The sequence below is a fragment of the Bombus fervidus genome, chromosome 12, assembly GCF_041682495.2.
Source record: "Bombus fervidus isolate BK054 chromosome 12, iyBomFerv1, whole genome shotgun sequence".
In the NCBI taxonomy this organism is placed as follows: domain Eukaryota; kingdom Metazoa; phylum Arthropoda; class Insecta; order Hymenoptera; family Apidae; genus Bombus; species Bombus fervidus.
The window spans coordinates 7,850,767-7,874,608 of record NC_091528.1 but is presented as its reverse complement, the minus strand read 5'-3'; the positions used below and the strand labels follow the sequence as shown (position 1 = coordinate 7,874,608).

Below are 23,842 nucleotides of genomic sequence, written 5' to 3'. Positions count from 1 at the left end.
TAAATTAAATACCAGACAGGAAAATAAATTATTATTGCGGCACTCTATCAATTATTGTAGTACTGTATACATTATCGCAATTTACTTGTCATATTTTGTCTGGCTACGTACTTCCATCTTCTACTAGAATTCCTTAAAAGTATATATACTATATAACTCCTCCGTGGTGTTCGCTAGTTGTTCGTACGAAGAAAATCGAAAAGAAAAGGCTAGTACTGGTATAAATATTGGTATTAGTAGCATCTTACAAGGAATTTTATTCTCATTGTAAATTGAACATTCAACAAGTTATATATGATATTGTCCAGCAAGTACATGTACAACTGTATGAATAATACGATTAATGTTAATTAATATAAATTCGGATCAATTAACAAGATACATTACACGAATATAGAAAAGGAAATAATCGTTTAATACGAGGATAGTATAGAGTCGCGATAGCGGTTTGCACAGGTCGGGAACCGAGTCCGTAAGCGCGCAAGCTGTAAGCTGCAAGGTCTCGCGCGGTATATAAATAGAAACCAGTAGGTCCTGCTGTGAAGTCGAGGAAGGTGGTTGGAATTCTACAGGATGCCTCTACGTAGCTCGTAGAGGATACCTCAGGGAATCTGCGGGCGTGTCATTGATCCCGATACACGCGTTCAAGTATCCGAACGAGACTGGCTTTATTGAAAAGTTCACGCCCACGTTTATGAACTCGCAAGAGCTGCGAGCTGCGATCAACTTTACGAGGAATTCCTGAATAAATCTACTTGATACAAATAACGAAAGGATTTTCTAATATTAATATCGAAAATCTCTAAATCCATTTCTACCGATGAGACGCTTAATCCTCTGAAAATCAAGCATTGCATTAAATACGAACAAAAAGCAGAAAAGCGGAACAATAAGAGAAAAAGTTAGAATTTACATAGTAATGCCGAATAATTGGAGATACGTATCCGTGTAAATCTCTATATGCGTTTCTCACCATTTTAGATCACCATGAAACATTCAAAAGAATGTCCTTGTTGGTAAACGACCTTCAAGCTTGAACATCTTCACACTTCATCTACGATATTCGAAAGTCTCAGCATTATAATAGAATCAATGGCCAGGAAGTTCTACAATCTATAAATACCGATGCGCTCTATTAGTGTGAACTTATTATCGTTACAGATTCAATTTCAAGATAAGCGTTTTACAAAATAAATTATCGCCAAAATCTATCGCTAACTTTTTATTGAATTGTTTTGCCATTTTATCGTATCATATTATTTTAACATATTTATGTTTTTACCAATAGTAACGCTATACACAAGTATCGAATAACAATAGCAATAAGTGTAAATTTCGATACAATCTTTCAACCAATGAGTTGTCCATAACACGACTACCTTCTAGCAATAGTAATTGCATTTCGTTTGTTAAAACGATGATTTTTGTGCCCGATATGTAAAAGAGTTTGCATCGGTGTGTATCAACACGCAAGTGCGGGCAAATGGATCGAAGAGGATCTTGTCGAGGAGAAAGGAAACAGCGAAGACGAAGAAGAAGGAGCAGAAGGCTGGTCGACGATGATCCGTTAAACTTGCATTCCTTAAGGCGCCAATCTTAATAAAATCTTGGTACCGTAGGCTATCGCAGAATTTTTGGTACCATATGCTCCGCGTGTATAATTTATTTTTAGTCGTATAATCTTATCTTCCGACGGAAGATTATGCCTTAGGTGTAGTTTTGAAATATATTTTACTATAACCAATACATCGAAAAGTCTATTTCCCATCCGAGTCGAAGAAGCAATCATTAGAAATTTCTGTACACCGAATGGAATTCGATTTGACAGGACATCTCCTGATGTTGAGAAGAACATTAATGGAAATTAAAACATCCGTATACTTTGCCCGTCTCGAGTCGAGAATAAATTGCGATAATTACAGCATGATACATATATATATATATATATATAAGTTGTCGTGAAACGAGGTTCAGACATTCGGCAAATTTCACGATTAATATTCATGCCTTTTCGCGTTACTGTCACGACTGTTACACGAAGCGTAAGAGGAATCTAGTAGCTGCTCAATATTTGTACGTTAAACAGGTTTTCTTGTTCGTTTTCGTCGCGGTAATGTCAATACACTGATAGAGATACGCAAACACGAATACATGAGCAACAAAGGGAATCGTTCGATTCCTATAGTGTCCTTATCAAATACGAAACACTATTTTTAAATCATATTGCTTCCTCTCTGCTTGTGTCGTGATTACTTGTATCGTATACGATATGTAACGCGAAGAAGAGAATAAAAACGTTGCATTTGTGGATCGTATTAAAATTAAGCAAGAAATATTATACAAGAGACAAACTCATTTAGAAGCCATGCGAGCCAAGCAAGCTGACTACGTCGATGTGAGCAACAGTTAATGTTCAGCATACACACGACACAAGTGAAATGCATCAGCATAAATGTCAGGGTCATCTGCATACACAGCAGACTTTCAGACATACATCGATTAAACGTCGATGCTGTTACTAGATTAATATCTCTAGATATTAAACTAAAGAGGTATGAAAGAATAGTACGCGATAATAAATCAAACTGACAAAAATGTAGGAATTAAAAGATAAGACAGCCTGTTTTGATTCGTACGATCACAAAAGGAGGGCTTTATATGGGTGGCGCCGTGTTAAAGAAATGCCCCCGGGCACTACCTTTTTACGTCACTGCTGGAGAATTTCCTACCCACTGGCTGATCGCCATTGCGAATCACAGTACCGGCATAATATCGAACCGTTAAGAGCCGAGAGCACAACGGAAGAATCCATGGAATCCAAATAAACGTCTGGAAATTATATCGTGTAGTCTTTGCAATATTAGGAGACATGTATCGCGAGGAGACGCGAGTCGAATATCAATCACTTAAGAAAAACCATATGCGCTGCAGCACATTTTACAATCTGCTTCCAACTTTTGACGTTAAGATCTTCCTTTTAATCATACTTCTATGCAAAGATGTAACGATCGATATTGGTATTATTCCACACGGTTGGTATCATGTTTCTTGCGAGTTTCTTGACTGATGATAATCTCTGGAATATAATATCGTTAATCTACAGTGAATAGACAAGGATGTGAAAATTATTATTTTAAAATTGGAGAAATAAAGATTTTAGTAAAAATGTGGCAATCACGCTGTGTATCGTACAATAGAAAAATCCTGGTACTGTCAGCCAGGCTTAAACTGGGCGAAGATTCGAATCATGAGACATCTCGTATGAATATCCTGTAATAAAATTGATATCTTTTAGATGATATCTTTGTACAATTAATGATCAACGGTAACTTGAGCATTGATGTAAATGAAGGAAAATAGAAAATAAAGAATTAAGAGACAATTTTCTGGAGAAACATATCAAAGGACACCAGTACTTCGCGTTCAGACACAAGAAGCAAAACATATCGGCAGGGAACCAACAGGTTTGACTTGCCGGACTAGTTAATAAATTACCGTAGTCCGCCGCCATCTTAATCTTCGAAGTTGCAAATGAGAATTCGGAATACTGAACACCAATTGCGAAATAAAGTCTCACGATGACTGCAAGCTGGTACTATATGCAAGAGGATAAAACAGCTTCTATGTTTCGGAAGAAATATGACCATCCAATTGATCTTGTTCTATAGATTAATCAATGTCTCGTGCAATCATTACGGAAACTGATGTTTCACGAAGAATTCACAGAATTCCTGTATGGAGAATTCATTTAAAGATTTCTGTGATCCTAAAAGAACTTATGGATCACTGACAATCATTAAGAGAGGGTCGCGGGAGCTATGTCTTGTTCAAATTTCTATTTATCTCTATTTTGCGTGAAATTTCGATTTCCTTCGCAGGTTTAAAATCTATTCTCTGAATATCCTAGACGAAAATTGCGAACACAGGGCGCATTGATACCGTAAGAAATTGATAAAATCATTAACGCCTTTAAGTCATTGTTGTTTTATGTTACATATAACTTGCCCATAACGTGCATGCATTTTTCGCGCATCTGAAACGGCCACAAATAGCATAAACATGTACATTAGCGATGCAGCTGGGTAAGTGGGTAGGCTCACGTAGTTCGTACGACCTTCATAAAAACTCGTCGATCAGAGATTGCCGGGAATGTTGAGTGAGAACTCGCCGTCTACGGGGTGGCGAATAAAAAAGTAAGCGCCTACCTTGGCAAACAAGACACCGACGCTAACTACCATGCCAAGTAAATGACAGTGCAATGATGAAGATAAAAAGCGATGCTAACTGCGCGAGGAAACGTACTATGCCGAAACAAATATGTATGTCTACGACATCGTCACGGTTGGGTCTTGCTGCGAAAAAAAAAAAACAGATCTCCGTTTATAGATCGAACAGATTGAAACAAGGCTATAATTTGTGGACGCCGTTGTCCTTTATTTACGTTGGCGCATTGTTCCTCTCCGGACAATGTAATTCTAAAAAAAAAAAAGAAAAAAGAAAAAAATATACAGATAGAGAAATAATTAAGAAACGAAGAAAAACCTTTTTAAACTTTCCTTACAGCAAAACATCGAATGTTGATCGATTAAAAAAATGTATCGAACAGAAGAAAATCATGTAACTGGCGCAGCGCAGCGGTTGCATTGAAATTGACTGATATATTAAAGTTCCAGCGATTTCCCGAGGATTCAAGGTTTATGCGAGAGAAAGACGGAGACAAAGAGCAGTCCATAGGTTAAGTCCCCACCAGAGAGGCCCCGTGGAAAGATGCTGGCCGCTCTCACGTGGTTAACGCACGTAGATACATATATTATCCTGGCGCGCGCACACCTTGGCCTCCCGTGGTTCGGCGGTTAGTGGTTAGTGGGTGCACAGGTTGCCGATGTGCGCACACACCGTGCGTGTCGTCAAGGTATGCCACCGCACCGGCCAATCCGGTGCCACGTATACCAATCACCGTTTTCGTTAGCCGCTTCCTTGCACTTTACCTTTCGAGAGACACGTGAGTTTTCACTGTCTTTTCCGACTTATTGGCAGACTTCTTTCGGTCAGCATACCGATGACTGTCTTTCTTTCCGTTTCGTGTGACTGTCTGTGACGCGGCTAGTATCAGTGCAATGTGCGATGACACGCGGGAAAAGCCAGGATCGTCAGAAAGATCCTACAACGAATAGAATACATTTGCGAATATTAATCAGCGTGATGTTTACCCAAGTGGGAAATTATTACCAATTCCGTTCCATTGACGACTTTGCGTGGACACTGAGAGTGCGCAACAGCTTTGCCACGAGTGCAGTGCAGTCGACGCGTTTAATATTTACGAGTTTATACGGTGTGAAACGATACAGAGAACTCCAGTTCCAGATAAATAAGAAAGCTTTTCTTCTGGTGAGCGTTCAGGATCCGGTTGAGCGACTGTGCAGGTCGTAGCCGTGACGAAACGTCGACATAGACGGTGTTTCATTTATTTCTCAGAGACGGTGATGTGGAACAGCTTCATTTCATAGCGCGCGGATGCCACAGGAGAAAGTGAAACATTCGGAAATACGAAATAACTAGCCTCCCTCGATGGTCCCGACTTCGTGTAACCGCGCTAGTCGGACATTGCACGTGCGGTCGTTGAAGTCTCCACGTCTCTGCTTGGTTCTCGCATTGAAGTTTCTCGAGAATATTTCTCTCTGAAAGTGAACGAGTAATTCGATATCAGTGCGAATTGATCAGTTGATCGAATTCTTCCTGCGAATATTGAAGTCGTATAAAAGCATTGCTGAAAGTGTTTCGATAGATTCGATATTGTTGCCTCTCTTTTTCTTCTTCTCCGTATCAATTAACAACTTGGAAAACCGAAGAATAATGACTTTGGTTTATTTGTTACATTATAAAAAAATTACATAAAATTGGACGATAATTCTATGCAGATTAATGCAAGGTGATTGAGTAAAAAGTGCGACAAGGGGAAAAGAGATTGAACGTTAAGAGACGGCTGGAGAAGAGAACGCTAAGAGACAGGAGGAGGGGCAAAGGATAGAGAACGTGGAGGTAGAAGAAGAACAAGAAGTGAAAACATTTAAACGAAGGAGGCCTTCGTATTATTGCTACGGGAGGAGGACCTGTGTTGCGAGAGAGGCGGGAACATGCCTAACGATTTGAATACCAAATCGCTGCTCTTGTGCAATTCCTTTGCCTTTTTTTTTATTCCCTCCCAGTCCCTACGACCTCTTCACATCTACCTGCGTGCCTCGCTTATTTTTAGGCATGACACGCTTTCTTTGTGCCGTCCGGGGCACTGTCGTAAAAAGAGCTCTCTCGAAAAATCTGCGTATGCCAACAAGATTGACTTTTCCTTTATAGCCAATCGCGTGGAAAAAGGAAAATATACCTGAGAGGTTATTTTCATAAAAGAATTTATTTCGAATATGACATAACACGAAAAAGTACATAAGAAAAATTCGCGTAGCAAAATACTTACGAGATGAAGATGTGATGTTTGTTTCCACGGGACAGAGTAACTTGATTTAGCCTCTCCTAGGCTTTGTCTGTATATAAAGAACGGAGACATAGCCTAGAATAGGTTAGGTCAGGGCTCGTTCGACACGATTATCTTCGTACTACTCTTCTTATGTCGAGGACACACCCAAGGTCAAGCTCAAGGTCGATAATCGGCAAGAAATATCAAGGGAACGTTGCAGGTATAGGCAATACTTCTTTAAACATTTGCATCTACTATAATCAATAATGACTTGTCTGGTTTCTAATGATTACTTAAAGTACAAACTATTGTTCTGCATTATACGTTTGTTTTGTTTGTAAAAGAGTAATTATTTGTACCTTATTAACTAGCCACGACGTATGATACATTTATGTGTTTTAATAATCCTCCATATTTGTTTTATGGGAGAATTAAAAAATTGTTATTAATAAAATTAATCGATAAATAACTTTCTTCAAAACTTGCCGTCGATAAAGAAGAAAATATTCTCTATACCGACATATCGATTCTTTACCTTCTTCCATCGATACAAATGGCGGATCAGCAACAACTATAGTTACAATCTCCCGCCAACTTTTGTATAGTTTAAAATCGTCTGAAAAATTAGAGAAAGAATCCTCGCAATTATGAGGTAAGTAATCGCTCAATAAATATGATTGAACAAATCGATGAACTTACTTCATCTGTTCCCGTCGTCTATTCTCTTATTTATTGAATTGTTGATATAATAGCAAAAGAAACTTAATAAGTAGAAGGTTAACACACACATATCGGTAATAAATTCACTCCGATCGCTTCAAATATATTTTTTACTAACTTAAAAAGCTGAGCGAGTACAGGATATGATGAATTTGGATTTTCATGATCGACTATTTTTGAATACTTCGGTCAATTCTGATAGAATTACAGTAGAATAAAAGACATACATATACATACATAGTATCTGGATATTGTCCAATTCGATTTTCGAATTGCAACTGCTCGCATCTTTTTTTCGAATACTTCCTTTATGATTCCTTTAAATAATTCTAAACATATCTATGTTCGTCGATATTATAAAAAAAAAAAAAATAATATTGAAGCTCTCTCGAAACCTGATGTCCTTTTTTTAATTATGCAAGTTATGTTGATTCGAGAGATCGAATTGAATTGAAATGTCTGAGCCATACATGACATTAATAACAATGATAATTATTATGACAGTTAATATTACGAATAATTTACTACATATTGCCATGAAATTTGCAAGAGCATGTCGATTTTTTTCTTACAAATTATATACAAATTTTTGTCGTAAAATGAGTGTTCTAAAAGTATTGCGAGATAAATATATATATATATACTTTAAACTATAATTGCGACCGTTTCAACAATTTTTTTTTTCTTTTTTACATATGTATTGCTGTAATACCAATTAATCGATTCATTATTAATTCCGCATACGTATCTCGTACAAAGCATCGAGTTATTCTATTCTATTACATTCTGTTGTTGGGTCCCTCGAAAAAAAGCTACTCAAAAAATCGCAGCCACTGTTATATTCGAAAAAATAAAACTGTCAGAAATGTCTTTAAAAAAAATATGCAAATGACTTTTCCGACTTAGGTCCGTGTAATTTCCACAACAGCAATTCAAATATTAAAATGTTTCGTATACAAAAAATTAAATACTTTTACTCGTATTAAAAAAGGAAAGAATTGTTTCTGTTTTGTGAATGTACTAAAGCATAGAAAAAGAATACATTTTTAATGCAATTGCTCGAATGTTTAAGGGAAAAGTTACTTCATTATTTTGAGTCTATCTTATAATTAACAGTCTCTATTAAATCGACTGAATGTTCTATGTAAGTGTTCAAACAGATGTTCTAGCACATAATACTCTCGCTACTGTTTCAAATTAATATTTCTTAATGAGTCAAGGTATTAGCAAATAGTGTATTGTAATTTACTTTTTTTAAGTACTGGTTGCATAATTTGATGAATATTATTTTTCATTCATAATAATGACTGAAATTGTTCATATGCGACCAACAAACCAATTGTGAGAACATTAATGAGTTTCATGCAAAACAGGTATAGATTAAAAACGCTACATATAAATATTATAATTTGCAATTTAGTACGATAAATGTCTTTTTTGGAAAGTGAAAATAAAGATTGCAATTGTTTTATTCTGAAACAGAATCAAGTGCTTATTAAAATGTCGTAGAAATTGATAGAAAGCGCAACCAGAATTAAGTCTTGAAGAATTTGAATTTCTTCCTTTCTATCACTGGACGATATATTCATGTCTTTCTAATTAATTAAATATTACACATTTAAAAGTTAAAAAACAGTCTATGTTGTAAAAACAAACAAAAGATACGGCGATTATCAACTGATCCTTATTTTCAGTCTGTATAAAATAAAATAAGGGGATAAAATATCTACTGCAAAATATACTACCGAGTACAGAAGAAAACACTGTACACTGATGATATAGTATCTCTGCATAATGTAATGCAGTAATTAAAAAACTGGATATCTTACTAATTAATTTTTCTCGAAGTCAGTTCTCCATATATAATAAAATAAGGAAAACGTTCGTTTATGCTTGTGCAGTTATCCAACAAGATAAAAATAATAATTATACTTAACGATACAACATTGCACTAAATATCACTCGAATAACTTTCACGAGTATTTTCCATGTTAAAACATAATCTAACTCAGTTACATTGTTCGATCCGCTGATAATCAATCCGTGTACTGATAATCAAACGTATTCGCTAAAAGAAATCCTCAACTTTCAATGACTATCTAGCAGTTTCCTTGTATACGTATACCGCTATTTTACCGACTTGAAATTTCATCATTACGATTCCTGGTACACATTTCTAAATACGTTTAGTTGATAGTCTAATTAAAGCCTACGAATCTAAAGTGCTCGTTCATAAGTGATATGTCGATTAAAATATATTATCTACGGGCGATGATGAATTTAATAGTGTAGCAGTATAGATTTAATCATATGAAACCGTATGTGCTGGCAAGCTTTTTTTAACAAAGATTTCTTTGGAAACTTTCTATGATAATCAGTTATAAATCTACCAACTTTGATATTATATCGCCTTAAAATCAAAGACGTTAAAAACATTTAATTCTATGAACATAAGTCTACTGTTTCAAATGCAAAAAGTTATTCTATCCATACGAGTAATTAATTTTGTGTATTGCAATACCAGCACAGGCTTGTTTCACTATCAAGTTCACAAATACAATTTGCGGAAGTAGGAACGAGCAGCAGTACTTGTAGACACTAAAATTACCACGTTGTTGCTTCGTGATAAAAGTTGTTATACGAAAACTTGTGCGAGTAATAAAACAATTTTAATTTGCGCACGTTTCTACTTCTTGTTAAATGACGATATAGCTATAGCGCGCTCGATTCATAACATTAACATCATTTTTTTTTTTTTTTTGGTGTTTTTAAATTAGATGCCAACAATTTGATATGAAAAATTCACTAACCATGATGGGACGTAGATTTTTATGTGATTAAGTTTGCCAACAGCAGTTTGTATTTATCTCACTAATAAACTTCCTTAAATATTTAGTAATATATTTTAAGTTTCGATAAGATTGAGATATCTCAATAGTCATAAAACTTATTTTATGTTCTTATTGCCTAAAAATAGTTATCCGTTCTGAGGAACCAGTATTTTTTCAGCTTTGGCATGTCATCACGGTATCTTTCCTGCAATGACAGTAAAATTCTAGCCAAGTATTTGCAAAACGTAATTAGCGATCTTTACAATTAAGATGATATTAGTGTACATTCATGATTTTGTAGAAAATAATGTCCTCTACTTCGATTACAAGTGTTAGAAATATTGACGCATTTTTCTTTTTATAGTTTATTCATATTTTGTAAGCTTAAAGATGATTAAAAGTTGACTAGAGGCGATAATCTCTCGGATTTATAATAAATGAAGCTAAAGCTTCTATCTCTCGAGTTTAAAGTCTTCAGTTTGAGGGAATTTAAGATTCGAACGGCAGCATTTACATGAATTACATGGATAATGCCTCTTAGCCGAGTCTAGCGTCTAGAGTGAATGTAAGCTGCTTGATCTTGTTGAAAAGCAAAAGTACCGAATATGTCTTTCTTCGAATATTTTCCCTTCATAGTAGAAAGAATTTATTATTATTTGATTCGAGGTTCCCTATCTACCTCCTTAGAATATATATGTATACATATATATTTAATTTCTCAAATGGCAAAAGCGTATATAGCAATAGTAAATATAAAAATTTCCACGATACTGTCCTTGGCAAACTTTCTCGATCGAATTGCTTAAAATGTAATAATTTTGGGATCATGCATAATCTCTCTAATCTAATTATAAACAAAAGTAAGATCTATGCACTATGAATAACATTCCATATTTTTCTATTCTGAATATTCAAATGCATTTTTAGTAAGCAAAATTATTTAGTGTTTAATTTTCTTGTTATGTGTTGACGTATCAGTATGGATGACAACTTCCACTCTTAACATCCATTACAATTGACACGTTTCATGGCTATTGCCTTATTAAAATAGCTTTATAAACATATGTGCATCTTACGACTTCTTTTCTATAGAAAATGAGTCGTACAATGGCTTTGAAATTAGATGGAGTGAATACAATTTCTACATGAGGTTTCATGTAACATGATTTAAATATTAAATCTCCGTACGTCCTTTGTCTTTTCCCTAAGATCTTTCTGCTATAACAATAACCTTCGTCATCGCTTAAAACACATGTATTAAAATCTTGTAGAAAGTCCATATCCTAGCGTACGAGACGGCTACTCTTTAACATCTGTGCGCTTTAAATACTCAAATATTTGTGTAAACCACGATTTATCGTTCCATTTACTAGTTTAGGATATGTCACTTTGTACGAAGGCGCACTTCAAAAAAAAAAAAAAGAAACATTAGTTGTTAAATTTGCAAATTCAAGTTTGCACTTGTCCAGGACGTTTCACCTTATATAATTTTCGTCCAAGCGTTCCTGATAGAAACCGAACTTTTGGATTTCATAACGAATCACGAGATTTTCCGTATCATGTGAAAATATTGAATAAAAACATTAGCGCAGTTCACAAGTGATCCATTAAAATACAAATTAAAAACGTCTTTTATACTGCATCTGCGTTTTTCCCACTTACTCGCAATCCTTATAAAAAAACTGTATGCGTGTGAGGCAATTTGAATGTTGCGACACTAGCTACTAATAACGGTAATGCAGTTAACAGTGCAGGCGCAACTAGAGGTGCGCCAACTAAAGTTTTATAAGTTGTAGTTCCTATTAAACCACATAGCCTTATAACACCTGCTACAAAACCGAAACCAGTACACCTATAAAATCGATATATCTTACTATTAGTTCATTTTTTATTTACATATATATTTTATTTGAATGAAATAATAATCAAAACGAAATTTACCTTAAATGAGTAGGGAAGCTCTCAACTGTAACCAAGGTAAGAGACGTCCAAGCAATAGCAAACACTGCCATAAAACCACCTTCGAAGCCAAGCACTGCAGAACTATTTGTGCCCACTAGAATTAAACACAGAGCAGCTACTGATGAGAGGAATAATGAAATACCAATCATTTTTGGCCGTTCAAGCACAGTGAGTGCTAATCCTGCTAAAACAGCAGCAGGCACGAAGGCCAATTGAGCAACGAGATGACCATGTAAAGCTTCTTCTATGTAAATGTTGTAATCCAAATCGAGAGTCGGGCAGGGGCCGCTTAAACTTAATTCCGTATTATTTTCCAACTTACATCTCGTAAAGACTTGTGCGGATAGATCTGTATCTACAAATCTAAAAGCCATAGACAATCATTATTTTATATCAAGAAAGAAGTACTATTGTTAAATATTAACATTCTGAATACATACTTCGAGTGTACAATAACACTGTCTGTAAAATGAGTTTTACTAGACTTTATGCTACTGAATTCTACAGATTGAAAAGTACAATTATCGAAATCTACATGACTGAATACCATTTTTGTAAATCTGAAACACAAATGCTCATATACAATTTAGTTCAGTATTATTTCACAAACTTTTTTTATAACTACTTACTTGCAATTTAAAAATGTCGAATCTTTGTATTGACAATTCTCTAAAGAGCCATTGAATGTTTGATCTTTATATTCTCTCCCAAAAATTTTTATTGTGTGAGCTTTATATTCCGTGGCGCGTATAAGTTTGAGATACTCGGGACACCACACCATAAGGCCATATAGTCTAAAGTAATCATAATATTGTAGTATCGTGGACGAGGGGCCTGGAGGGTGTCGTGCGGATTGTAAAGAAGCGGTTGCTGAGGTGCAAATTATAAACAAGCGGTTGCTCAGGTACAAATTATAAACAAGCTGTTGCTGAGCATGTGGGTAGTGGGGTTAAGATAAGAGATATGAGGCTAAGACAAAAGACAAGGGGTTGCTAGGGGACTATGAACGAATTAATAGCAGTAGGAGTTGAGAAGCCAGAGAGTGCGGATTGCGTTGACAAGAATTGTTAATTAATTATCTAGTTGTTTTAATTATTATACGTTTGTTGCAATTAGTTCATGTTTAATAACCATTGTTTTCTGTTTAATTATCATCTGTTTAATCCATTTATCATTAATAAACTAATCATAATTATTTATGATACTACAACTGGGGGCTCGTGCCGGGATTGAACAAGACAGAAAACGAAACGTTTAACAGAACTATTCGTGTAGAAATTGTGAAATTGTGTTGAAATCGAGTTGAATCATTATCTATGATGGCAAGCATTGAAGATGAACGATTGTCAAGAGAGGAGGAATTGACGCTGGAGGAATCGAGGAATAAGCTCGCGCAGATGAACTTGCTTATATCTGGTGCAAGGTCAGTGTTGATTGCCAGGCTGGATCAAGCGTGTAGGGCTGGACAATCAAATCCTAAGGGATCGACGGGTGGTGAAGGATCGACTGACCAACAAGACTTAGGAAGCGCACAGAGAGCTGAGCTTGATCGAGATAAAAAGGAGAATCTCGAGAAGTTGAAGGCGAAAGAGTTGAGAACACGCCTCGCTAGTTGAAAACTACGATACATCGTCAGAAGAAGAAATTAACGATGAAGATGAGAATGAAGATGGTAAAAAAGATGTGGAAGAATGCAAGAGAGGCATTGAACTGTGACGACTGCTATCGAGAGGCACGCGTTGGTTCAACATTGAGCTTTAAAGACGTTGAAGACGCATTAGAGTCGTTCAGTGGTGATAAAGGCGAAAATGTCAAGCGATGGTTCGAGTTGTTCGAGGAAATAGCGAATACATGCATGTGGTCGGAGGGACAGAAAACAATCTATGCGAGAAGACTGCTGAAAGAATTCTGTAAAAAGATTAATAGTCGACAAGTGCATCAGAGACTGAGTGAAATAAAAAAGAGAAGTGACGAAGCATCCTTGGCTTATATGTACCGCATGCTTGAAATAGCCAGCCATGTTGATATGGAACAGGAGGCGAAAGTGGAATAGATTGTAGACGGAATAGTAGATGAAGAAAGCAATAAGTCTACACTGTACGGTGTTGCATCTATCAAAGAGATAAGGAAAAGGTTAATCGTGTACGAGGAACAGAAGTGTCGCAAAGCAAAATCGACTGTGAAGCTGGCCAAAACTAAGAAGAACAAGAAGCCCAGGCAATCTGGAGATGTGAAGAAGACGAGATGTTATAATTGCGGTGACGAAGAACATGAGTGTGCAGAATGTCCAAATAGGTCGAGAGGATCTACTGTGTTTTAAGTGTGTGCTTTAAGAGAGTGCGACAACCTGAGCGAGTCCCATAAAGTTGTTTCTAATGCGTGGCGATTGTTACAGACGAAGCGAGGTAAAGACGTTAAGATCGGAAATTTGGAATTGAGCGCGCTGATAGACACCGGTAGCGAACTAACTTTAATGAGAGCGGATCAGTATGTGAGAATTGGAGCGTCCAGATTAGGTCAAAAAATTGTTGAATTTCGCGGTATCGGTCCCGAAAGAAGTTGTACACTTGGAGAATTTTCGACGAATATTCTGATAGACGATGAGTCGTACGTTATAACAAATACATGTAGTTTCAGACACCGTGATGCAACATTCGTTGATAATTGGCGCAGACTTCTTGAATACCGTCGAAATAAACATAAAGAAAGGAAACATTTCTATTCGTAAAGTAGAGAACAAAGATTGTAATAGACTCCCGGAGGTGTTTAAAGTAGATATAGAAATTCAGGAAGACGAAATAATAGATCAGTCTCAATCAGAATTTACCAGGAGACTTAGTTCAAGGTCTACTAATTTACCATCTTATCTAGCTTAAAAAGTCTATCATCTATCTAATATCATCTATCAAAGTCTATCACAACGCACATAACCGCGGTAGCGTCGGGTGGAAACGACACGGACAGTTGCGATGAAGTTTTGGCAGGATCTACAGAGTATCGTGCGAACTGTACAGTCGAACAAACAAGACCTAGCGCGAGTTTTAAGGAGCAAATGAAAAGCGAGAACGAGGCAGCTACGAGAAAATTTGAGGTAGTGCGAAGTCGAGCTATTAATCTGGTTTCTTGTTGGCGAAGGACGTTTAATAAGAGGCGTAAGAAAGGACGCAGGGTGATCCTGGGCTGAAGTTGCAGTCGAAGTTCCTTGGGCCGTACCGCGTGGTGAAAGTCTTGCGGAATATCACATGAAATGGTGGGATGTTATTGAAGTTAGTGATGTGGGTGAAATTAGCGATGATGAGCGCATCTGAGGGCAGATATGATTGTCAGCTATGGCCGAATGTAGTATCGTGGACGAGGGGCCTGGGGGGTGTGGTGCGAATTGTAAACAAGCGATCGCTGAGGAGCGAATTATAAACAAGCGGTTGCTGAGCATGTGCGTAGTGGGGCTAAGACAAGAGATATGAGACTAAAACAAAAGACAAGGGGTTTCTAAGGGACGATAAACGAATTAACAGCAGTATTTACGATACTACAATATTGTAAAACAAACAATTACTGACATGTAATTACATACCCGAATGATACAGTTGACCAAATAATTATAAGCACTATCGTGACGCGCAAATGAGGCGATACAAATAATTCCAGGAAGGAATTCCAAAACTAGAAATTCAATAAAAATTAATATTAGTTTCCAAAAATGTAAGATAAAAAAATATGCAGATATCCATACCACTTCAATAGAATAAATTATATCAGCCAAAACACTAGTATGATTAGTAGGAGATGGAGGTGCCAAACCACGAGGCCTTTTAGTTGGAAGCTCTAATTCAGAAAGTTGATATTGTGCACCTGTTGCACCTTTCCGCGTGTTATTCTTTTTGTATATTTTCTAAAAAGATGCATCAGTTTCAATCAACTTTTTTATCTTATTACATTGCTTATCTCTTATTACATATATCTATCTTGTACATAGATATAAAAAAATACCTGGTAAACCATCATTGCTTCTACATCTCTGCCTGCTTCTACCAAATATCTTGTACTTTCTGGTAGGAAAATGAGCCCGACAGTAGAGCATAATGCAGGTAAACAACAAAGTAAAAGGAAGCGATGCCAAGCACTGAAGTGTTCTTTGTTTTCAAGAACTACCATTTCTCCAGTTGTAGGAACCACTGCCCATGCTAAAAGAGCTGCATATACACCTCCCAGTGCTCCTGCTGCCACTAATAAGCCAATCCATCTACTCCTGCTTAATCTTGGACAACATTCTGCGAGATATGTAAATGCTAGTGGTAAAGATCCCCCTACTCTGTGGTGAAATAAGATATACAGTTCATTTCAAATAATCTTAAAGTACACCTAAATACAAAAAACAATAGGAATTCCTTACCCAATTGCAGAACAAAATCTAGCACACATAAATGTTCCATAAGTTGGCATAAAAGTGGCTACACCGCTAAATAAAGCATGAACAGACATTGCAGATAATAAAGATCTGCGTCTACCAATCCTGTCTCCTAAGCCACCCCAAAATAATCCTCCTAGCGCAAGGCCCATTAAAGTAATATTGCCTAAAATAAAAAGATGTGAGGATATTTATCTAGAAGTACATACATTGTAAGAAGGGGTAAAAATAAAAACTAACTGAGCCATCCTTTTTCATTATCTTCAATACATAGTTCAACCTCTGCACTTGGTAAAATATATGGTACAACAAAAAATTCTACAGTATCTGCTGCAAGACTCAAGCCTGTGCACAGAGCAGCCAATACTTGGAAGTAACCAACACCAGCCTGAAAAACAATTAACATTTTAGTAGTTTATTATACAGGAATGGCACAAATGACAATATATATATATATATATATTACTAAACAATGTACAATACAATACAATACAATACAATACAATACAATACAATAAATAGGCAGTTATTTTGTACTATTGTTTATTAAATTCATTTGAATAACACAAATAATATATAAACTGAAATATCTTCAATTGATTAAAATATAGGTGTAACCTCCAAATAAATTATGGAAAACAAATGTATTTACTGGGAAATCATTCAGATAGCCCGGTATCTCTTTCGACTCATATTTTGCCTTTACAATCGATTCATCTAAAACTTCATCCATATTGAAACTCTAAAAAAGTTTTAAACACTGGCAGTGAAAGGGTAATTAAACAGCTAAAGAAATTAACTTGGCTAAAAAGGACGCCATTTACTATAGGTTATGTTTTTGTTGTTCGATTAACCAAAGTTTAATATTTTATTTCGATATGTCGAAAAAGATGCAGCAGCCAATGTACATACAGATTTCAAATTTGTATGAGCTCATTGGTCTGTAACTACGCTTCGTACTTTGGAAAAAATATTCTAAAAATTGATCAATCGATAATCGATGCTTCGATATCTTTCGATAATCGCAATTTGCTTACGATTGTAATTCAAATTTTTGTTACATAGAAGTTTCTAGAGGGATGCAGCAATTGGTGGCGAAACTCTTCGAACTTTGTAATTTTTTATTAATTTTATCGCTTACAATATGGATAAAATTGCTTGTTACCGTTAATACGTGAAGTGAAGTGTGAACACAGCGCTAATTTAATATTGTACGAGCAAAATTGCATTAAATGTCTTGTAATTGGAGATAGACACTCTAAGATTATGAATCAGTGATGCAACTTATCTATCATAGATTCTTCTTTCTCGAGAAAAGAAGGCTTTAAAACGATAATTTAATAAGAAATTGTATAATCAATATAACGTTCACTCGAAATGATATCGATTTTTCATTTCAACATAGACACTATTATCTAACTATGATTCTCGAATTTTTATATTCCCTTGTTTCAGCAAACAAAATGACTCGTAATTCTTCAAGGACTTTACGATAATATTGAAACAAGATCGATATTAATTATAAAAAAATACGGTTAACATAAATCTGATTCGATAAACGTTAAAGGATAAGTTCACAATGTTCGATCAACGAATTATTCAAAGTAATGCGAATGAGGAAAAGTAGAAGTAAAATCGTATATACCTGTTTGATAGCGTCTTCGTGAAACTGTGCTAAAAGTGTTGCATCGGTGGTCGAGTCAATGAGATCATGCTCAGCGGAATCGGCTGAACCCGCGTTCGCACCTGCGGTGTTCGTATTCGCCGATTGAGACGTCATCTCCTCAGTGTATAATCCTCCTCTACTGGTCAACGTGCGTTCTCCAGTTCCGGATATCGTGCCACCGCTGGAAGATGCGGGTCCACCCCCGCTGCCAACGAGCCACTGGCTTTCCTCCTCCGACGAGGGCATCACTGCCACAAACCATCTGCAACATCGTCAACGGCCTATTACTTCACGTAAACAACAACAAACGTATGAATTTATTATAGCATTTATTACAACTTTTCAGATTGCTTTCGACTAATTTCGGTATTTATAAACATAAATGAAGAAATGGAATTTAAGCAGAAAATTCCAGATAAATGCTATGTTTTAGATATTTTTATATTTTTATATGTTATGTGCATTCTATACATTTTGCATTGAAAGTTTTCTATAAATGCACAGACATCCGCAGTTTATCTAGATTACCATTAACATTAGATCTATCAGCGACTAAAGTATAAAACTTGTAGCAAAAGTTTATAACGAAATGAACATCGTTAGAACAGCATTAGAACACCTATTGATGTTTAGTAATAATTGAACGCTTTTCACTCGTTGAATTTTTCAATTTCATTCTCAATGAATTTAAACAATAGGTATCCTAATACTTATGACCATAAATCTGCATGGAAAAATACAAATAACGTAAGGGGAAACACATTTACCTATATACTTAATGAATATCATGAAAAGTCTTTAAAAATTATTGTCGCAAATCTATAAAATTACTAGGAAAAATCACTACATATTAATACTAGTATTAAAGTGGAAAATAGTTGTCCTGGTGTTCTTTTTAAAATTAATTAATTATTAATAATTCTATAGAATATGGAAGACCTCTTCTTTCTTCTGAAAAACACGTTAATGGATGAAGGAACGAGATACTACAACTTTCACAGTTTCATAGTGTTAAAAGGATGTTCGTCTGACGTAAAGAAAGGCTTTCGAAGACGTTGGAAAAATCTTATTTATACGTAATAATGTTCATCCTGCGTCAATGACGACGACGTCATTAAAGATTGGCATCGAAGCATGCATTTTTCGTAGGCATTTATTATCACGGTTAGACGGGTTCGGAACGTGTCATCAAACACATACGTCGACACGCTAATTTATCGATTCGTGTTCACTCATACAAGTCGATCATGATGCACGCCTACGAATAACGCTCGCTGATAGGGTCTGCACTGCACGTAGCTTTATTTAAATATACACAACTACACATGTCAACCTTGCGTCAACGTCGACGAGGTGGGCATTGTTAAGTATAATGGAGTCTACGTTTCCGCAACCTTTTGTATCGCTTCTTTGACATTTTTCTCGCTTTTTTCCCCTTATCTCTTTTTTTCCAGCACAACGATATATCTTCCTTCCCACGCGTTTACTTCTCCTTATCTTATTTCCATTCACTTTCCTCACCGATAGATGATTAATTGATAGAAAGCAAAAGAGGAAAACATTTGCGAGTGTAGAAATTTGAATGTATGTATGGAATATCAATACAAAGTATTTTTGATTTTAGTATAGTTGAGGGATTTAGAAAAGAAGGTAATCCTATGAGTGACGAACGAATGAAGAATAGAATATTTAGAATAGAAGAATTAAATAATTAAAAAATTAAAACTGTAAATAACATGAAAAATGTAAACAAGGTTAATTTATAGTAACGATATGTAATTACATATTATTTTGTAGAATCAGATACTTTAGATATAAAAAGATATTCCATAATTTAGTACTTTCGGTACTTCATTTCACTGAAGTAGAAGAAAATGTTGTTAAAAACTTTGGAATTTCCTATCGTACAACTACGATATTAAATACCATGTGGACTTGAAAAATCACAACAATTCTCTAGATAAATATAGGTCTCTATATAAATAGCTCTTATCCATTATTTCTTGTATTTAACACGCACACGAAAAAAAATATGTTAGCTACATTTATATCATTTTCCAACTGAATTATGTTTAGTGGTTCTAAAAATCGAGACAGTTAAAATATTCATACGCGTATATAGATCTAATCGTCTATAACTTCCATCGTTGAAACTTACACGGGACATAAATTTATAATTTTCGTTGATCGTGCTACATCGTGTTCGGACATGGAACAATCACGTAATAAACGTCAATGAGAATACGGAATATTTATAATACACGCGATATTTGTTCATTCTCCTATACTTAATCGTTCGAAATTTACGAGATAATAGCATTCTTTTGTACCTTTATGCCGATTGATACCGTATGTTTGGTGCTTATTAAACAATTAGCAAGTTACAGTTATCACGAGAAAATATTCTTATTACGAAATTCTATGTAATAAAACGTTCGATGTAGTAGGAAGTTAACGAACACTACTTGTCAATCGAATTACGAAATTTTCGAGAAAGGTAAATATTTGTCGACACTTTCATGATAAAACAAGCCATATCTATTCGTACGTACGTTCAATTTATATACCGTGTGTGAATTGCATAAAAACGAAACAGATACAAAGATTTCAAACAAATTAAGAGACACGTCTGAAAATTCTTCTTTTAATTCCTTTATATTCCGTTGCGTGTGCTTAATACGCTACTTTAATAAATAATCAATCAACGATCAATGTATTTGCCTTCGGTAAAACTGATTTTAAACGTACGTGTATTACAAAACCATCCGAAACAATTTATTTCTACCACCGACAATTAGTAAACAATTTTCCCCACAGGCCATTAATTATTTATTAATTAAACGATAAATGTACTTGCGCTCGGTAAAACAGCTTTTAAATTTTGATATATTCTTTATGAAACAAGCTCCTCCAAGATTCATAATACGAAACAAGATTCTTCACAAGCTATTAGTTATTAAGTAACTAAACGATAAGTGTATTTGTCTTTGTTAAAACCTAATTTTAAATTCGATGCATTATTTCTTCTTCGGAAACCTGTTTGAAAACGGATATTTCTAACATGAATAATTAATAAAAATGCAATTTTTCTCTGGCGTATTTCTAAAGACGTTCGCTTCTAATTGGTCTCTAAAAAAAGGAAAACTTTGTTAAATGAAACGTTCATTTTCCTCACCGATGAAGAAGATATGGAAAAGCTCCTTCTCTTTTCTGAAATCCTAGATTAGATCGTAAGCCCCTTTGTTACATGACATGGTACACGTACATACGCGTGTATTTTCTACTGAACGGACTAATGTCGTTCAAATGTTTCCATACACGAATTCTAGCAGCGTAGGGTCGACTGTTACGATTACGCGAATATCGTGTTGGTATCCAACGGATAGGAAACAGAAGCTGTGGCCGCCTGGCGACGTATTCCAACCAGCACTCGTTGAATTTCTGTAGCACTTATGACGCATGACAGAAAATTTCGCGAATCTCGTCGGATATCGCGCGGTCGGTCTCTGACTGCTGTAAGCACCCTACTCGGTTTGCTTTAATATTCGCATGGATACGTCGTCGTCCGTGCGCAACATACGTAAATCGCCATGATACGCACAGAGATAAATATGTCGACAGTAATCGTATTTAATTGGTGATTAGGGGATACAGTGAGTCACAAATTTACTCACACAAATCCAAAATAGTGGGAAAATTATTGTTACGATTATCGCAAATTAGTAAATAGAAGCATCTGATTTAAAGATGATTGAGAACCGAGATATAGTGTAATAGGTTCGATATTTAATTCCGCTACGTTTCTTTCGGTCATTTTAGACCCGGTTATACGTTTCTGGCATAAACAAGTTATCTTTATTTGTCATGCGTGACAACAGTCTTATTGTTATGCATGATTTCTCGTTTTAAGAATTTAAACATTACCAATTCTTTTTGTTTGCTCAAATGAGAGCAGAGATGATTACTTAGGAAACAATAGTAAGATCAATACTAAATAGAAAAAAAAAAAAAAAAAAAAAACGGTGAAGTTCTAAGACAAAAAGTGTATTTTAGCAAGCATTCATTTTATCAGAGTAATAACTTTTATTAAGCGTACCAACGATTTTACGACGTGGAAATAGGTATAAAATTATTATGACACGTTTCTTTGTTTGTTGTCTCACAGTCAGAGTCCAGTTCAAATTACTATATTTCCAAATAAGGAAACGTATTATGTATGCCTCAGTATTAAAATCTCTTTTGTTTTCTGATTATTTTCTATACTTTTGTAACATTCTCGAGTAATTTTGTAACTCACTGTACGTGTACAGTGTACAGAATTCGCGATGTATATTTCTTATCATGCGTGTCTACGTATGTAAATTTCAATGAGAACCCGACTAGGTGTTCGTACATTAAAATAACTCATTTCAATAGTGTAGCACTCTTTGTCGTATTACCTGGTTAATAGAAGATTTCCGCGAAATTTAACTCCTTCCGCACGTTCCTTTTACCGACTAGTTTCTCCATCACTCGATTTCCTAACCGCTGTTCAACGACAATTAACACGTTGAATCCAAAACATTGGTCGTTGATCGTCCACTTATCGATTTTACATAAGATCAAACCAATTGTTCATTCGTTAAAGACGATGGACGTGCGGTATACACTCGCTTCACGATTGCACGATAAAATATTCGTAGGTTTGAAATGAAAGCTGCTATCGGTATTTTTGTATCAGTTGTCTCTGAAGAAACTGTGACAACAGCTGTTTACCACGTATAACACAACATTATGCGTTTAAAGTACGATTCCTCGTCATGTTCGTATCACTGTATAGTACGATAATGTGTCTTAGGAACGTCTTGATACCAAACGGTGGTTGAAATAATATTAGTATTTAAGTCGAATTTCATTTAGTTCAAAATGGATCACTTGCACGAATTCGACAAACTATAATTCAATTACAATCTCGTGGTATTTGATTAATATAGCATTGCCTCAGCCACTGATATTAGCTCTATTTCAAGCCGGCAGTTTCTCAAAAACGAATCTCCCACAGAAAAAAATTCACGTTGATTTAATCTTTTGAATCTATAATTAATTATGAAAAATTCACACTTTTATATTATGCTTGTCAATTTATAAAAGAAAAAATCATGTTACGTTAAAAACCTTCGGTTTTTTGCGCGCGGCGTTTATGTCTTAGAAATCAATGATAGGACGGCAAGTCGCTGATACAAGAACCCCTCGAACCTTTCTCGCGATAATAGATTCGTTTTACAACTTCTTTATATCTCCACGATCTCACATTTATCGTTTAATATCCCGTTAGAATGGTTTCGTAATATTTGCATCCTGGTGTTAGACGTTTCTTCGATGCCCGTAAAAAACAAGTAGCTTCGGTAACATTTCCACAGTATGAGACAAACAACACTGCGCGTGTATCGATTGAGGGAACAACTACGAGCAGCTAGAATCACCTTCGCTCTATATAGCGAAACCACCACTATACCTCCCCTCGATTCTTGTTCGACGTCAACTCGACGAGTGTTTGTGGAATGGCTCATACACTGGGGTCTTCCAAATCTAGACCCTTTGCTAGCAAGGGTTGTCGACCTATCCACCATCCATCTAGGTTTATATACATATATTTTTTTTTCAATTTTTTCCTCCAGTTATGATTAAAATATTGAAATATATTATTTTTTAAAGCATGAATGTTCAAGTATGTTATTTTTCATGAATGGGTTTAAAATTAAACAGAAAGAAAATTTTGTTTAGCCGAGTATGGCATATATCATAGA

At 35.5% G+C, this 23,842-nt stretch overlaps 1 protein-coding gene across 8 annotated transcripts; it reads right to left on the bottom strand.

The window, feature by feature from the left end:
• Nucleotides 1-233: 233 nt before the first annotated feature.
• LOC139992701 (synaptic vesicle glycoprotein 2B) lies at nucleotides 234-23,505 on the bottom strand. Of its 8 annotated transcripts, none has more exons than XM_072013823.1 (13): nucleotides 22,496-23,505; nucleotides 18,036-18,318; nucleotides 16,631-16,778; nucleotides 16,376-16,556; nucleotides 15,973-16,294; nucleotides 15,716-15,874; nucleotides 15,557-15,645; nucleotides 12,612-12,776; nucleotides 12,423-12,542; nucleotides 11,962-12,345; nucleotides 6,470-11,872; nucleotides 3,496-5,678; nucleotides 234-3,270 (listed from the first exon to the last, which is right to left on the bottom strand). In XM_072013823.1, the coding sequence occupies exons 2-11, from the start codon at nucleotides 18,300-18,302 to the stop codon at nucleotides 11,692-11,694; spliced, it is 2,016 nt and encodes a 671-aa protein (XP_071869924.1). In that variant the 5' UTR covers nucleotides 18,303-18,318; nucleotides 22,496-23,505; the 3' UTR covers nucleotides 234-3,270; nucleotides 3,496-5,678; nucleotides 6,470-11,691. The 8 variants fall into 8 exon arrangements, with proteins under 8 accessions (XP_071869924.1, XP_071869923.1, XP_071869926.1 ...); XM_072013822.1 differs by having other exon boundaries at nucleotides 234-4,475; nucleotides 4,562-5,678; XM_072013825.1 differs by having other exon boundaries at nucleotides 234-5,678; nucleotides 6,470-6,723; nucleotides 6,829-11,872.
• Nucleotides 23,506-23,842: the final 337 nt, after the last annotated feature.